This window comes from Neovison vison, chromosome 8 (genome assembly GCF_020171115.1).
Source record: "Neovison vison isolate M4711 chromosome 8, ASM_NN_V1, whole genome shotgun sequence".
NCBI lineage: Eukaryota > Metazoa > Chordata > Mammalia > Carnivora > Mustelidae > Neogale > Neogale vison.
Window position 1 is genome coordinate 65,379,691 of NC_058098.1, and position 15,830 is coordinate 65,395,520.

Below are 15,830 nucleotides of genomic sequence, written 5' to 3' on the forward strand. Positions count from 1 at the left end.
TCTATACTACCTAGAGCAATCTATACTTTTAATGCCATTCAAGATACGTCTCCAAAGGCAAAGGAAACAAAAGCGAAAATAAACTTCTGGGACTTCATCAAAATCAAAAGCTTCTGCACAGCAAAGGAAACAGTCAAAAAAACAAAGAGGCAACCCACGGAATGGGAGAAGATATTTGCAAATGACAGTACAGACAAAAGGTTGATATCCAGGATCTATAATGAACTCCTCAAACTCAACCCACACGAAACAGGCAAACACATCAAAAAATGGGCAGAAGATATGAACAGACACTTCTCCAATCAAGACATACAAATGGCTATCAGACACATGAAAAAATGTTCATCATCATTAGCCCTCAGGGAGATTAAAATTAAAACCACATTGAGATATCACCTTACACCAGTTAGAATGGCCAAAATTAACAAAACAGGAAACAACATGTGTTGGAGAGGATGTGGAGAAAGGGGAACCCTCTTACACTGTTGGTGGGAATGCAAGTTGGTGCAGCCTCTTTGGAGAACTGTGTGGAGTTTCCTCAAGAAATTAAAAATAGAGCTTCCCTATGACCCTGCAATTGCACTCCTGGGTATTTACCCCAAAGATACAGATGTCGTGAAAAGAAGGGCCATCTGTACCCCAATGTTTATAGCAGCAATGGCCACGGTCGCCAAACTATGGAAAGAACCAAGATGCCCTTCAACGGATGAATCGATAAGGAAGATGTGGTCCGTATACACTATGGAGTATTATGCCTCCATCAGAAAGGATGAATACCCAACTTTTGTAGCAACATGGACGGGACTGGAAGAGATTATGCTGAGTGAAATAAGTCAAACAGAGAGAGTCAATTATCATATGGTTTCACTTATTTGTGGAGCATAACAAATAGCATGGAGGACAAGGGGCGTTAGAGAGGAGTAGGGAATTTGGGTAAATTGGAAGGGGAGGGGAACCATGAGAGACTGTGGACTCTGAAAAACAATCTGAGGGGTTTGAAGTGGCGGGGGGGGGGCGGTGGGAGGTTGGTACCAGGTGGTGGGTATTATAGAGGGCACGGCTTGCATGGAGCACTGGGTGTGGTGAAAAAATAATGAATACTGTTTTTCTGAAAATAAATAAATTGAAAAAATAATAAAAATTAAAATTAAAAAAAATGAGATTTTTGAGGAACTAACATAATCGTGTATAAATTGTTAGCCTCGAAAGAATGAAAGTTTAAGATTTCTCTCAGTCCTATCTTCTCAGAAGAATCTAGGCTCACAGATGGTTTGATACTTCATTTTTTTTGTCCAGGATTGTTATAGGACACATGAAGATTTAATTAATGTCAAAAGTTGAAATTCATATTATACTTAAACCTTTGACTAATTTTTCTCTGCTTTATTCAAAGATGAGGCTAAAAAGCAGGGTGTTTTAAGGGTTGCTTAAATGTTAATGTTTTATAAATGAGAACTCCATGAATAGAACTGTCAATTGTGGTTAATGAAAATTCTGATGAAATTTGATGAAAATACTTTGTAAAAGTACAAAAATAGAAGGTACCAACTGTAGCTTCTTCATATGATGTGTAAACTTACTGTGTTACAGAAAAGCATTAATAGAAAGTGTTTATTCCTTTGGCATAATTTACAGGTATGCAATTAGCAATATTATAAATAAGATTAACTGATCTACTATTATGTGGATCTTTTATTTCTCATACGTGCAGGATGCCCAGCAAACCACATTGATGAATATGGAAATAGCTGATTATGAGCGTTTGATGAAAGAACTGAATCAAAAGTTAGCTAATAAAAACAGCAAGATAGAAGATCTGGAGCAAGAAATTAAAATTCAGAAACAGAAACAAGAAACCCTGCAAGAAGAAATGAGTGAGTAAAACAAAATTTAATTTACCTTACCATAATTTCGTTATAATAGAATACAGGTGAGCAGTATTAGTTGTGCATTTCACCAGTCTTTGACTGCCAGCAGATCTTTCACACAATGCTAAATATTCTTAAGGACCAAGAGGGTTGTAAAACCATTTTTTGTTGAGATGTGTACAGTCTGTGTTGGTGCATAATGCAGTCATTTATGTACAAAGATTTTTTTAAAATGGTCTTGTCCACGATTTGCTGGTGGTCAGCAGAGTGGGATCATTTAAATAGCAGTGAAATCTTTTTTGAGGTGATTATATTCAATTCTCTCCATAAGATAATTTCTAACTTCAAGCATCTAAAATTATATATCCCTTTAGGCACCCTTCAGCCATATCTCATAAATTGGTATGTTGTACTTTTGATTTTAATTCAGCTCAAAATATTTTAAAATTTCCTTTGGATTTCTTCTTTGACCCATGGGTTATTCAGAAGTGTGTTGTTTCATTCATTTAAAGGAATTTCACTTGTCTTTCTGTTCATGATTTCTATCTGAATTCTTTTGTGATTAGAGAACATACTGTGTATGATTTCAGTCCTTTTAAGTTTATTGAGTTTTGTTTTATGGCCCAAAATAAGATTTCTTTTGGCGAATGCTCCTTAGGCACTTGAAAACATGTTCAGTATTAGTTGTTGGATAGTGTTTTAACTAATGTCATTTAAATCAAGTAAGCTGACAGTTCAGGTTTTCTATATTTTTAATGATTTTCTGACTACTGCTCTACCAAGTACTGAGAGAGATAGATTGAATTTCCTGAACATAACTGTAGGTTTCTTTCTCTTTTCACTTTTGTCAGTTTTGACTTCATGTATTTAGGAACTCTGCAATTAGCTACATATGCATTTAGAATCATTACTTGCTCTTGGTAATTTAATTTCTCTGTTACTGTGAGGTGTGTTTTTTATTACAGTTAACATTTCTTTTTCTAAAGTCCACTTTGATATTAATATAACCACTCCAGCTTTCTTTTGTTTCTTGTTTACATGGCATGTTTTTTCCCATCCTTTAGCTTTCAACCTAAGTCTGTAGTGTTTCTTTAAGATAGCATATAGTTGAGTCTTCCTTTTCTCTCCAAGCCGACAGCCTTTGCTATTTAAGTGGAATGTGTAAGCCATTTATTTTTAACATAATTATATATGTGATTAGGTCTAAACCTACCACCTTGCTGACTGTTTCTATTTGTCTTATAATTTATTTCCTTTTTCCTCTTTTTCTGCCTTCTTTTCAATTGAGTAATTTATATGATACCATTTTAATCTCCATTATTAGCTTATTAGCTATACCTTTTGTTAGTTTTAGTGGATGCTTTAGGCTTTATGTCATGAACGTATTACAGATTACTTCTAAGTAAATTATACCACTTCATATGTAGACTAAGATTCTTAGTAATACTACTTATTCCCCCTCTTTTGTCCTTTATGCTATTTTGTCATACATTTTACTTCTACATGTGTCATAGATATAATAATTGTGTTATTTTTGTTGAAGGAGAGTTATCTTTTAAAGAGAGATCAACAAACCAAGACCCACAATAGCTGTGTGTCATATGAAGATTTTATTGAAACACAGCTTTGTCCATTTTCATCGTCTATGGCTACTTTCATGCTACTCAGAACGGTTGAGTAGTTGTAACAGAGACTCTATCACCTACAAGCCTATCATATTTATTATCTCACCATTTAAAATGTTTTCCAATCCCTGTTGGTTTTTTTTAAAGATTTATTTATTTATTTGAGTGAGAGAGAGTATGAGAGGAGAGAATGTCAGAGGGAGAAGCAGACTCTCATCGGAGCTGGGACCCCGATGCAGGACTCCATCCCAGGACTCCGGGATCATGACCTGAGCTGAAGGCAGTGGCTTAACCAACTGAGCCCCCTAGGCACCCTCCAATCCCTGTTTTAAAGAAATGAAAAACCAGAGAATTTTTTTTTTTTTATATTTGCCCACATATTTACCATTTCTGGTGCTCTTCATTCATCTATAGGCAAATTTCATCAAATAAGACTTTCCTTTTGCTTGAAGAACTTCTTTTAATATATCTTTTTTTTTTTAAGATTTTTTTAAATTTATTTGTCAGAGAACACAAGCAGGGGGAGCGACAGGCAGCAGGAGAAGCAGGTTCCCCGCTGAGCAAGAAGCCTGTTGTGGAACTCGATCCCAGGACCCTGGGATCATGACCTGAGCTGAAGGCAGACACTTAACCAACTGAGCCACTCAGGTGCCCCTAACATATCTTATAATGTAGGCTATAGGCATTGAATTCTGTAATGTTTTGTTTGCCTGAAAAAAAAGGTCTTCATTTTTGAAAGATAGTTTTGCTGGGAAGCATCTGGGTGGCTCAGACAGTTAAGTACCCAGTTCTTTATCTCAGGTCATGATCTCACAGTTGTGGGTATTGAGCCTTGTGTTGGGCTCTGTGATCAGTGTGGAGTCGGCTTCAGATTCTTTCTCCTTCCCCCACTGACCTTCCCTGTACATTCAGTCTCTCTTTTTCTAAAATGAATAAATCTTTAAAAAAAAAAAAAAAAGATAATTTTGCTGAGTATGGAATTTTATGATGTGCCTTGGTGGGTCTTTTTTTACTGTTTATATCCTGCTTGTGTTTTGTAGAGTTTCTTTGTTGTATGTAGTTTTTCTAGTTATCTTCAAATATATCATATTTTTCACCATTATTTACTTTACTAATTTTTGGTCTAAATCCTCTTCCTTTTTCCCCCCCCCCCAAGACTCCCAATTACACACGTTAGACCACTTGATATAGTTTCATAGGTTAGAGATGCTGTTTATTTTTTTCTTCACTTTTCTCCTTTTTTCACTTTTATTAAATAGAATATAGTTTCGATTCTGGTCGTTTCTTATTATTAAATAGCCTTTAAATTCTCTCATCTTCAGGGTCTAATATGTTATTACCATCTAGTGATATTTTCACTTTAGATACTGTATTTTTCATCTCTGGAAATTCCATTTGTATTTTCTTGTTCTTGTTTTTTCTTTTTCATTTGTCTTTTCATTATGTTCTTGTTTTCCTTCAAATCCTAAAGAATATTCTATAATTTCTTGTTCTAATTCTACTGATTGTATTCTTTCCTGTTATAAGTAATATTTTCCTGCTTCTTTGCATGGGAAATAATTTTTTAAATTGTTAAATGCTATTTTAACAATTGTTAGATGCTAGATTTTTTTGTATTCATTTACAGAGTTAAACTTTGTCAGGTCATTTGTGGATCACTTTTATTCTTTTGTAGCTTGTTTTTCATCTTTTTTAAAAACAAGTGTGGCATACACTTTCCTATAGATTTAATTCAGTCCTTCAACTAGGTGGGGAATCTTCTGATGTCTACTGAGTGCCCGTATATTAAACGAAATCTCTTTACTTTGGCTGGTGGGAACAATTTATAGCCTTCTGTGAGCCCTGGGAATTGTTCCAGTTGTAGCTCCATATTCACTGTTCTTTCCCCAGCCATTGTTCTTTGCATCTCAGGAAGACTACTGCTCTATTTGGGATTCCCCTCCTGTTCCACAGTCCAGAAGTTGCCTCCTAACAGAAAGCTAGAACTATAACAAGGCTCACCTTATTTACCTTCTCAGAGATCACAGCTAGATTTTAGGAATTTAAATCTAGTTTGTTCAGTTTTCTAATTGTTTACAGCAGAAGGTATGTCTACGTCTTGTTACTCCCTCCTGATGAGAAGCTGAAGTTCCATAAAATGATTTTCATTGGCTGCAAAGATATTACTGTACAAGATTTTAGATACATAAATGATGAGGAAATGGGATAAAAGGAAACATTGAGATGTAGGACTCTACATCTTATATCTGACTTCACAACAGTGAAGTCAGATATAAGGTCAAGACATAAAGTATATGTTTTGTGTACTTTTGCTATCACTAAGGTCTCCATAAATTGGCTTTGAGCTTCCCAGAAGCCGTGCAAATATGATGCTCATCAGCAACACAGCTTTTCCTGGTACTTAGATGTGTGAGAGAAGTTTTTTAAAAGACATTATTAATAAAAGGACTACTGGGTCATATGCAACAGTGCTCCCAGACCTAACTTAAATATCACCGTGTATCCACAGAGCTTTTTGGAAAGCCCAGGCACAATTGTGAAGAATCAGAATCTTAAAAAGGTGGGGCCTTGAAATCTGTGTTTTCAAAAGTCTTATATGTGATTTTTGAAGTTAATGCTACCTTAGGAATATCAAACACCCAGAAAAAGCAAAAGTAAAGCCACCATATCACCAATGTAAGAATCTATTTTACATATAAAAACAGACCATGAACTGGGACTTTTCAAATTCAAAGACTGATAGCCTAGAATGGCTTATAAAGTGAAACGAGGGACCCCTGGGTGACTCAGTTGGTTAAGCATCTGCTTCGACTCAGGTCCTAGGACCAAGTGCTGCATTGGGCTCCCTGCTCAGTGGGGATCCTGCTTCTTCCTCTGCGTGCTGCTCCTCCTACTTGGGTGCTCATTCTCTCTCTCACACACACAAATAAAATCTTCAAAATAAATAAAGTGAAACAAGCAAATTTAACCTTTACAATGTTTGCTTATTACAGTGGGGGTTTCCAGATGACAAGTCCACTTATTGTGCAGAATGAGCTAAATTAAGTTTCACTTGCGTGGCTGAAATGGTGTTATCTGCTCAGGCAATTTTCAAACCCTGTATCCATTTTATATTTAATTTTAATAGAAACCACTGATAATCTGGACTTGTATTCTCAGTGGCATTTCCGCAGTAAATAAAGTAGCACATCTCCCTCGACTACTTTGTAGTATTTCATTCAGCCCGTAGCCAAATCAGTAAAGGTGATTCCATGAATAAACAAAACATTGAAGCCCCATATGCAGAGTTCTGATGATCTACATGCATCCGGGGAAAAATTTAGAATACTCAGGTAATTGAACGGATTGTAGAGTTTCCAGACAATTCATTATGCATATAGCTTTCATTATGCACATATCATATCTTCCAACTATTTTCCTGATGCAAATTGAATAATAGAGCTCAGATTATATTCCTGCAATGCAAATAGTTGGTTTTGTGAATTAGTGAATGTGTATATTTTTGATCATTAACTAAGCTGAAAGAAAAGCTATTGATACCCTAGAAAAACTAAAAAGGCAAGCTTTTTCAAGAAGGCCATCCATCTCTCATTGATAACTAAGTACAGAAATGAGGGGTACAAGCAGTGAGTGCTCTTTAAGAGTTCGGGGGAAGGGGGTGTCGCCTGGGTGGCTCAGTGGGTTAAAGCCTCTGCCTTCAGCTCAGGTCATGATCCCAGGGTCCGGGGATCAAGCCCCACATCAGGCTCTCTGCTTAGCAGGGAGCCTGCTTCCCCCCACCTCTCCGCCTAGTTGTGATCTCCTTCTGTCAAATAAATAAATAAAAGCTTTAAAAAAAAAAAAAAAGAGTTCAGAGGGGGAAAAGATTCTATAGACTGAAACAATCAGAAGTTGGGGCTCAAAGTAGATCTTAAAGGTAAGGTTTGGAGAGAAAAAGCAGACTGAAAAAGGGTATTCCTTTCTGCAGCCATGAAATACAGCAAAATGAATGAGCAAAATGAAACATAGTATAATTTTAGAAGTCTTGACAATCCTTGGAGTGAAAGACTTGACCTGTTAGGGAGAAGTGAAGTATAATGAGGAAGACATTTTTGATCCAATTTGTGAAGTACCTGAAATCAACCAGAATATATTTGGGTCCTTTCTGAAGACAATGGAGAAAGACTGGTCTGCCAGCATATCAGATTTATTGGAATGGTATAGAATCTGTCAAAAGCCATCAGGCTCATGGGAGCAAAGGTCTTGGAAGCCTGAGTTAAGGAGTTGCAGTGGAGTAGGAAAAAGATAGGAAGCATTCTGGACAATGTTATGTGAAAAAAGAAAAAGAAATGTTGCCTAATAAATGAGCAACACAAATTTAATCTGAAACCCCTCCAACATCTGACTTTCCACCTTAATTCTCATTACTCTCTCACAGATAGAGGACTGCTCATTTTTCCTGAGACATGATTTGTTGTGTTTTTCTGTAACTGTGTATCTCTTCTCTAAAGGAAATCTTTCATGCCCACCCCCTCCTACCTCATGCCCACCCTTTAGAATCCTTCCTAATCTTAAGTGTTTCCTGTTCTATGAAATTTTCCTTGTCCTTTGCAAACTTTGTATAACCTTTAGCCCCTGTGGACACCCCACCCAGTAGCCTTTTGTATTTCTTTTGTAACATTTATGTTTTGTTTTATGTTGTTATGTGAAATATTATCCCCTAATTTCATTTTTATCCTTTGAGCTCAGGAACTAACTATATCTAATCACAAATGGAGCATTTAACAAAGGTTTCATATATAGTTTGTGCTTTATAAAATGCTTTTCATAATTGAGCAAATAGTTGCCCGGAAATAACTAAATTAGACTTATCATAAAAAGGCATAGCTAAGATAATATTCTTACAGTATACCTGTTCATGTTTACCAAGTAATAAGGTCTGTATACATGGGTTTAACTACATAAAGTTAATCATTGCTTATAAGATATTTTAGTAGCACAATTACATAGTGCCGATATAACTGGCCTAGACCAGGTGTCAAGCACACTTTTTCTTGAAGGACCAGGAAATCTTTCTTCATGGCTTCACAGGCCCCATGGTCACCATCATATACTCTTTATTTCTTTCACAACAGGCTGTGGCCAGATTTTTGGGTACCTATGATCTAGACCATAAAGCTACTCACTCCTATATGATATTTGTTGGGTTTTTTTTTTTTGGTTGTTTTTTTTTTACCTTTGTTAGCGTTAAAGTTTTTTGTTTTTATCATGGTTCAATTTTTCCTTAGTGAACTGTCACAGTCCCATCCTATGAAACAATTAGTATCACAAAAACAACCAGGTGTGTGCCTCTGCAGTGATATAATTGGACATACATGGTACCACTTTTGAGAAACTTCTTAAAACTAAAGTGTTTATCTTTTCAATATACTCTAAGTCTGTCACTTCATTTTAAAGGTACATACTGAAATATTTACAACGGATTTCTTGTGAAGAACCAAAAACAAACAAACGAAACAAAACCAGGAGGGCACAAGGATTAGGTGAGGGTGTAGGTTAGGAGTTGGCAAACTTTTTCTATCAAGAGCCAGACAGTAAATATTTTAGGCTTTGCAGGCCATCTTGTAGTCTCTATAATCATCATTGCGCTAAAGCAGCTATGAACAGTATGTAAATAAATAAGTTTGACTGTGTTCTAATAAAACTCTTCACAAAACAGGCAGCAGCCAGATTTTAGCCTATGGGCCACAGTCCTGTTCTGGGTAGTAAGATTGGCCATGTATTGGTAATTGTTAAAGCTGGTATAGGTATAGTGAGTCTGTTGTACTGTTGTCACAGCTGTCATGTATGTTTGAAATATTTCAGAATAAAAAACGAAAACAAGTTTCTTTTATTTTTATTTTTTTAAACAAGTTTCTTTCGAAGATAGGTTAATACCAAGAAAAAAGACTTATCCATTTATTTAAATTCATTCATAAAAATTATTTAAGGGCACCTAGGTGGCATAGTCATTTGAATGGCTGACTCTGGTTTCAGCTCAGGTCATGATCTCAGGTCAGGGTCATGAGATCAAGTCCCACATTGGACTCTGCGCTCAGCACAGTCTGGTTGAGATTCTCTCTCTCTTTCTGCCCCTCCCCCCCTGTGCTCTTTCTCTCTCTCTAAAGTAAGTAAATAAATCTTAATAAAATTGTTCAGGGGTGCCTGGGTGGCTCAGTGGGTTAAGCCTCTGCCTTCTGCTCAGGTCATGATGTCAGGGTCCTAGGATCAAGCCCCACATCAGACTGTGCTCAGCAGGGAGCCTGCTTCCCCCCCCCTTCCTGCCTCTCTGCCTACTTGTGATCTCTCTCTCTCTCAAATAAATAAAATAAAATCTTTTTAAAAAAAGTAAAAGCTGGATACCTTATTTAAAAAACTGTTTAATCTGTTCTGAAATTATTTCCTTTGCTAGCTTCACTACAGTCTTCAGTGCAACAGTATGAGGAAAAAAACACCAAAATCAAGCAGTTGCTTGTGAAAACCAAAAAAGAACTGGCAGATTCGAAGCAAGCAGTATGTTAATTTCCCAATTCCGTATTTCATTTTATGTATTTATCAATCACTTCTTCTTTAAATTTAATCAAAATTCTTATTCTGTAGGAAACTGATCACTTAATACTTCAAGCAACTTTGAAGGGTGAACTGGAGGCAAGCCAGCAACAAGTAGAAGTCTATAAAGTAAGATTCTTTTTACTTTTTAGGATTTATAAAAAAAATTCCACATAGAAGTAAACTACTATGTAGGGAATTTTCTAAATATCTTTATGTACATATTTTTATACACACACATTTTTTCCCCCTACATAGCCTTCATTTGAAAAAGTAGAAGCAGTAAGTATGGGATATAACTGGAGTATCCCCTTAAGATTTAGCTTAAGCTAAAGGGGATTTTGGAAATCTTTGAGGCACTAAAAATAGATATAACATAAAATATAAAATAAACATGGCCCCAGACCTGCATCTGAGCTTTTTAAATGATCTGAGTTTCTGAAAGTCATAGGAATAAAAATGGTTTTATATTTGTATGTTGTATACATGTTATATGTATATTTATATTATTAATATATTTTTATATCTAATTATAGATTTTATTTATAATATATATTTATATCTATTTATAGTATATATATTTATAGCATATCTATTGATAATATATATTTTTATATATCTATTTCTGTATAATTTATATATTTATAATATATGTTTTACATCTATTTTATATATGCTTATTTATATCATATCTATTTACATATAGTTTTATCTATTAATATGTATTTTATACCTATTTTTATATTTTTATCTAGATACCTATATATTTTTATATATATTTATATATCTTTATATCTACTTATACTATTTGTATATATTTTTATATGTATTCAATAAATGTTGAACTGTAACAAATAGTCTGGAATTTTTTTTTAATCACGGTTTTAATTTAAGGAAAACTGAAATAATTTATTGAGAAAATGTTCTATTATATTCCCAGTACTCTTTCAGTAATAGTAGTTTTTTATCGCTTATATACACTCATGATTCAAAACTCAAGTATGTTTTTAGGGGCGCCTGGGTGGCTCAGTGGGTTAAAGCCTCTGCCTTTGGCTCAGGTCATGATCTCAGGATCCTGGGTCGAGCCCCACATAGGGCTCTCTACTTAGCAGGGAGCCTGCTTCCTCCTCTCCTTCTACGTATCTTGCAACCTACTTGTGATCTCTCTCTCTCTGTCAAAGAAATAAAATCTTAAAAAAAAAAATAAAACTCAAGTATGTTTTTAAGGAAAGTCTCTTTAGCCAGTTTACTAGAGCTTAATTGAAAGGTTTTGCCCCAGATTCAGCTGGCTGAAATAACCTCCGAGAAGCACAAAGTTCACGAACACCTGAAGACCTCTGCAGACCAGCACCAGCGCACACTGAGCGCATACCAGCAGAAAGTGACAGCCCTTCAGGAAGAGTGCCGCGTTGCCAAGGTACGTTCCTCACACAGACCCAGCAGACAGATGTTACCACCTAGCATGCAGTTCACATGAGGGCTGTGGTCTTGCCTTTTAGGATTTGCTGTTGTTTAAGAGCACTTATGAAAAGTAAGTACCTGTTGCAGCTCATCTGACGTGAACCCCAACCCCATCCAATCCTGTCACTTACATAACCTTTTTTTGTTAAAAGGGAAGACATGGGTACACATTGTTTCCATTTTAAACTTGTTCTGCAATTTCTGTGTGTAAGAGTTATTTTCTTTTAATTTTATGCTTTATATAGTGCTTTCTGAGGGCCAAATGATTATAAACTAATATTCCAGTAGAATGGTTGTGAGGGCCTACTTTCTTCAGCATGCAAAGCAGACCCAGTACAGTAGCTTTGTGAGAGGTGCAGCTCTGATATGAGCCAGTTTGGCAGAAGGGTCCCAGGAGACCACATTGGGAAAGTAGAAGACCTAGAATTTCATTTTTCCTGCTCTCTTTGAAATCTGAAGTTCGAGTGGCTTAATTTCTTTGAATTTATTTTTCTTGTATTTATGAAAAGAGGAATTCCTCTCCATAAGTGAAAATCTTTCTAAGGTTTCAAAGACAAATAGTGCCATTATGAAATTTATGGGTACTGTGCTCGCTTCGGCAGCACATATACTGAAATTTATGGGTACTGACACTACCAGGAGGAAAACATGGTAGAAACATCTTTTGTCAAACAAAATTCTATCATTCAAAGGCTTTTAGAAGGTTATAAGACTTGGGCACCTTGTGGCTCAGTTGGTTAAGTGTCTGGCTTTGGATCAGATCCTTATCCTAGGGACCTGGGATCTCGCTGGTGTCTGGCTTCCTGCTGAGCAGGGAGTCTGCTCTCCCTCTGCCCCTCCCCCTGCTTTTGTTCTCTCTCTCTCAAAAAACAAATAATCTTTAAAAAAAAAAAGTTTTAAGGCCAACAGAAGCACACTTCTTAAAGGAAGTTAATCAAGGAGCTAAGGAGTGTTGGACATTTTACTCATTTTCTAAAACACATTTTCATCTTAAATCATTACTCTAAAAGAAAATAGGATTATGTTACAATGAATCTGCAATAGAAAAGTCATTCTTTCTTTTAAATGTTATAGGCAGAACAAGCTGCTATAACCTCTGAATTTGAGAGCTACAAAGTCCGAGTTCACAATGTTCTAAAACAACAGAAAAATAAATCTGTGTCTCAGACTGAAACTGAGGGAGCTAAACAAGAAAGGTAAGGTCTAAATTAAAAGAAACATCCAGGGTCCCCCCCTTTCCTCCAAAACAGATTGTCTACCAAGTAGGCTGAGAATCCTGCTTTGATTTCATTTGACTGAGGAATTTTACATGTAATGAGAGCAGAGTGTCTTGGCTTCACTCTTTCTCTAGGCAGCAACAGGGAAACATCTCTATGAAGAGCACTGTTACAGACTCATAAAACTGATATGTAAGCAGCGAAACCAGAAAATAAGCTAAATGTGTTATCTTGTTGTAGCAGGAACCGGTCAGAGCAGAAATACAGACATTAAAATTACATTGTGATTAGTTTTTCCAATTTTGAAAATTGAGAAATAGAAGAATAAAATTGCTTCCTTGACATACCCACCATTAATTAGGCTAAACAGAATTGCTTAAAAACATTTTATTTATTTCAAAAAGTTTTAAATTCTGTACTAAATTCTAGCCTAGAATTACATTTTTCTTCTTAAATTTATGGCTGTCTCAATTATGTTTCAGTGGTATCTTGTTTATTGCATCTTTAAAGCTAACATACAGATAATTTTTAAATTATTCAAAAATGTACTAGGAATATGAAATAGGATAATCTATAGCATGTGTGCTTTGTTTTTAAGTAGAGGTTCAGTATTCAAAGTAATTTTACATCTGCCTCTTACTGTTCTAAGTAGGACTAAATATCTGCAATGTTTGTATGATACTTTTCATTCAAATATCTATTAAATATGGGAACTGTAGACTGAAAAATGAGGTATTTTCTCTGTTAATAGCTCATCTTCAAATTTCAAAGTGAAATTGAATATTGACACCTTTAATATGAAAATGTCAGCATTTGCAAGAGCCTTTTTTGATTATGCTGGAATTTTGGATTCATATTATTTTAATGTAAATGTTTTACCTTCCTTCTATTTTCTTATGCATAAGATAGTTTTTTCTAAAAAAGTAAACTCAGTGAATTGTATCAGTTGAGACAGAATGAGGGGCTTTCACTATTGTTTTTTATACCATTCTTCCCCCTAATGGTTGGCTTACAACTACGTAATTTTTTTTAACTAAAAGCATAGTGCTATAACACAGTAGGCCATTTTGATGCTATCTAATAGTTTCTTCTCCATTTGAGTATGAAATTTATAAGTTCAGAGATGTTTTTGAAAATCTGCAGGACCTAGGATTTAAAATCTGACTGTAACATATATTTAATCCTAGTCTCCGAATTCTCCCAATTATTCAGTTTCCTTGAGAATCGTCCATAATAATAGCAAGTGTATGACATTAAAAGATGAAACAATTAAAGTAATAAAATTTATTTGAAACCACAAAATCAGGTTTACCTCTTCTAAAACTTTTTGTAAAACTGTTTGTTTCAGAGAACACCTGGAAATGCTGATTGATCAACTAAAAATCAAATTACAGGACACCCAAAATAACTTACAGATCAATGTTTCTGAACTTCAAACACTACAGTCTGAACATGATACTCTCCTAGAACGGCATAACAAGATGCTTCAGGAAACTGTGTCCAAAGAAGCAGAACTCCGGGAAAAGTAAGGTTGCTGGCAGTACTAACAGTGTTTGCGCTGGGCAGCAAAATGTTTCTTTGTTGGAATTCCTAGTGTGTTGTTTCTTGGGATAAATACAAATTGAAAATAAGAAATAGATATTTCTGGGGGCATCTGGGTGACTCAGTTGGTTAAGTGTCTGAGTCTTGATTTCTGCTCATGTCATGATCTCAGGGTTGTGAAATGGAACTCCTGGGATCTTTTTCCTCTGCCTCTTTTTCCTCTCTCTAAAAAAAAAATAATAATCTTTAAAAAAAAAAAAAGAAGAAGAAGAAGAAATAGATATTTCTAGAGGCTTAGTAACTTTGTTTTTCTATCCCATTTTGATTGTTTGTATACTTCACTCTTTTAAGAACAGTTAATTTTATCTGTTCATCCAGTAATCTGTTTCTCCTTTGGCCTTCATGGCCAGAATTTTCTTTAAAAAAAAAAAGAAAGAAAGAAAAAAACCCACTTTCCAACTCAGGTGTCAAATTACAAGCATTTTTCTTTTTCTCTAGTGGAAAACATTCACACAGCTGCTGACTCAAAAAGAATATGACACTTACCTTTGCAACTGTTTTCAACTTGTCACAGTGTACCTTTTGTTAATCAGTATTTTAGATAGGCATCAGGGGTATTGGCAGAAGGAACAGATTGATGTGAACAAGGATATGTGAATTCCTGTAATGAAGAAATTGGGTGGTAATATCTTTTGTACCTTAGACTAAGGAAAAGAGTTCTTCATTGAGCATCAAGTGTGTTGGAATACTTTATATATTTCAAGTATGCTTTTAATACTTATCTAATTGATGGTAATCTTGAAAGCTTCATCTTCTTGGCTTTTTAATCTTTTAATAGTGTAATTTATATATGTTAACCATGTAAATCAAAAGCTTCAGGGAAGATCTACCAGCTTTCTAGCTACCTATCACTAGGGTTTACTGGGAGATTTGCTGAAATACAGTGATGCTTGCTATTTATATAAGAAATTTCCCATATTGATTCTTTACTCTAGAAAAGTTACCGCAAATTATATTGCTAAGACAAATAAATTGCAAGTGATGCCTCTAACGTTTAATGACTATTTTTGGCGGGGCCTCTACTATGTGCCAGTCTCTCTTAAGTACTAGAAATTCACATCATTTTCAGGTATCTGTAGAGGTCTGATTCCCCTTCTTAGAAATATTAAGAATAATGTTGTTACTGTCTGTCCCCCAGTGTGAAGAAATAGCCTTTTCTTTATAAATTCTCTTCTTTTTAAGCATCTTAATACTCATACTTTCCCCGTATGAGATCATAAAAATGAGATTATAAAAATTATAAAATAACTAGACTGACCAACTAATACTTATATTGCCGAGGATCCAGCTATATAAACACCCCAGTAACAGCTGAGACATAGTAAATTTCCATCAGCATAGTCATTCTGGGTCCAGGTTGGGGTTCAGGCTTTTAGCTCTTAGGTAGGTAGAGTCAGATGTGCCACTGAGACCACCTGCAAACTACCAACCTTACTTCCAACCTAGCTCTAAAATGTAACGATTATCTTCCTTAGGAAATTGTTGTTGTG

General features: G+C 35.3%; 1 protein-coding gene across 1 annotated transcript in view; it reads left to right on the forward strand.

Annotated features, from left to right (window-relative positions):
- GCC2 (GRIP and coiled-coil domain containing 2) overlaps positions 1–15,830 on the forward strand; it is a 57,336-nt gene that overhangs the window by 27,919 nt on the left and 13,587 nt on the right. Inside the window, exons 13-18 of the mRNA XM_044263788.1 lie at positions 1,712–1,874; positions 9,924–10,024; positions 10,112–10,189; positions 11,340–11,477; positions 12,596–12,717; positions 14,087–14,263. Coding sequence (XP_044119723.1) covers positions 1,712–1,874; positions 9,924–10,024; positions 10,112–10,189; positions 11,340–11,477; positions 12,596–12,717; positions 14,087–14,263 — 779 coding nt within the window. The remainder of the gene's footprint in view (positions 1–1,711; positions 1,875–9,923; positions 10,025–10,111; positions 10,190–11,339; positions 11,478–12,595; positions 12,718–14,086; positions 14,264–15,830) is intronic.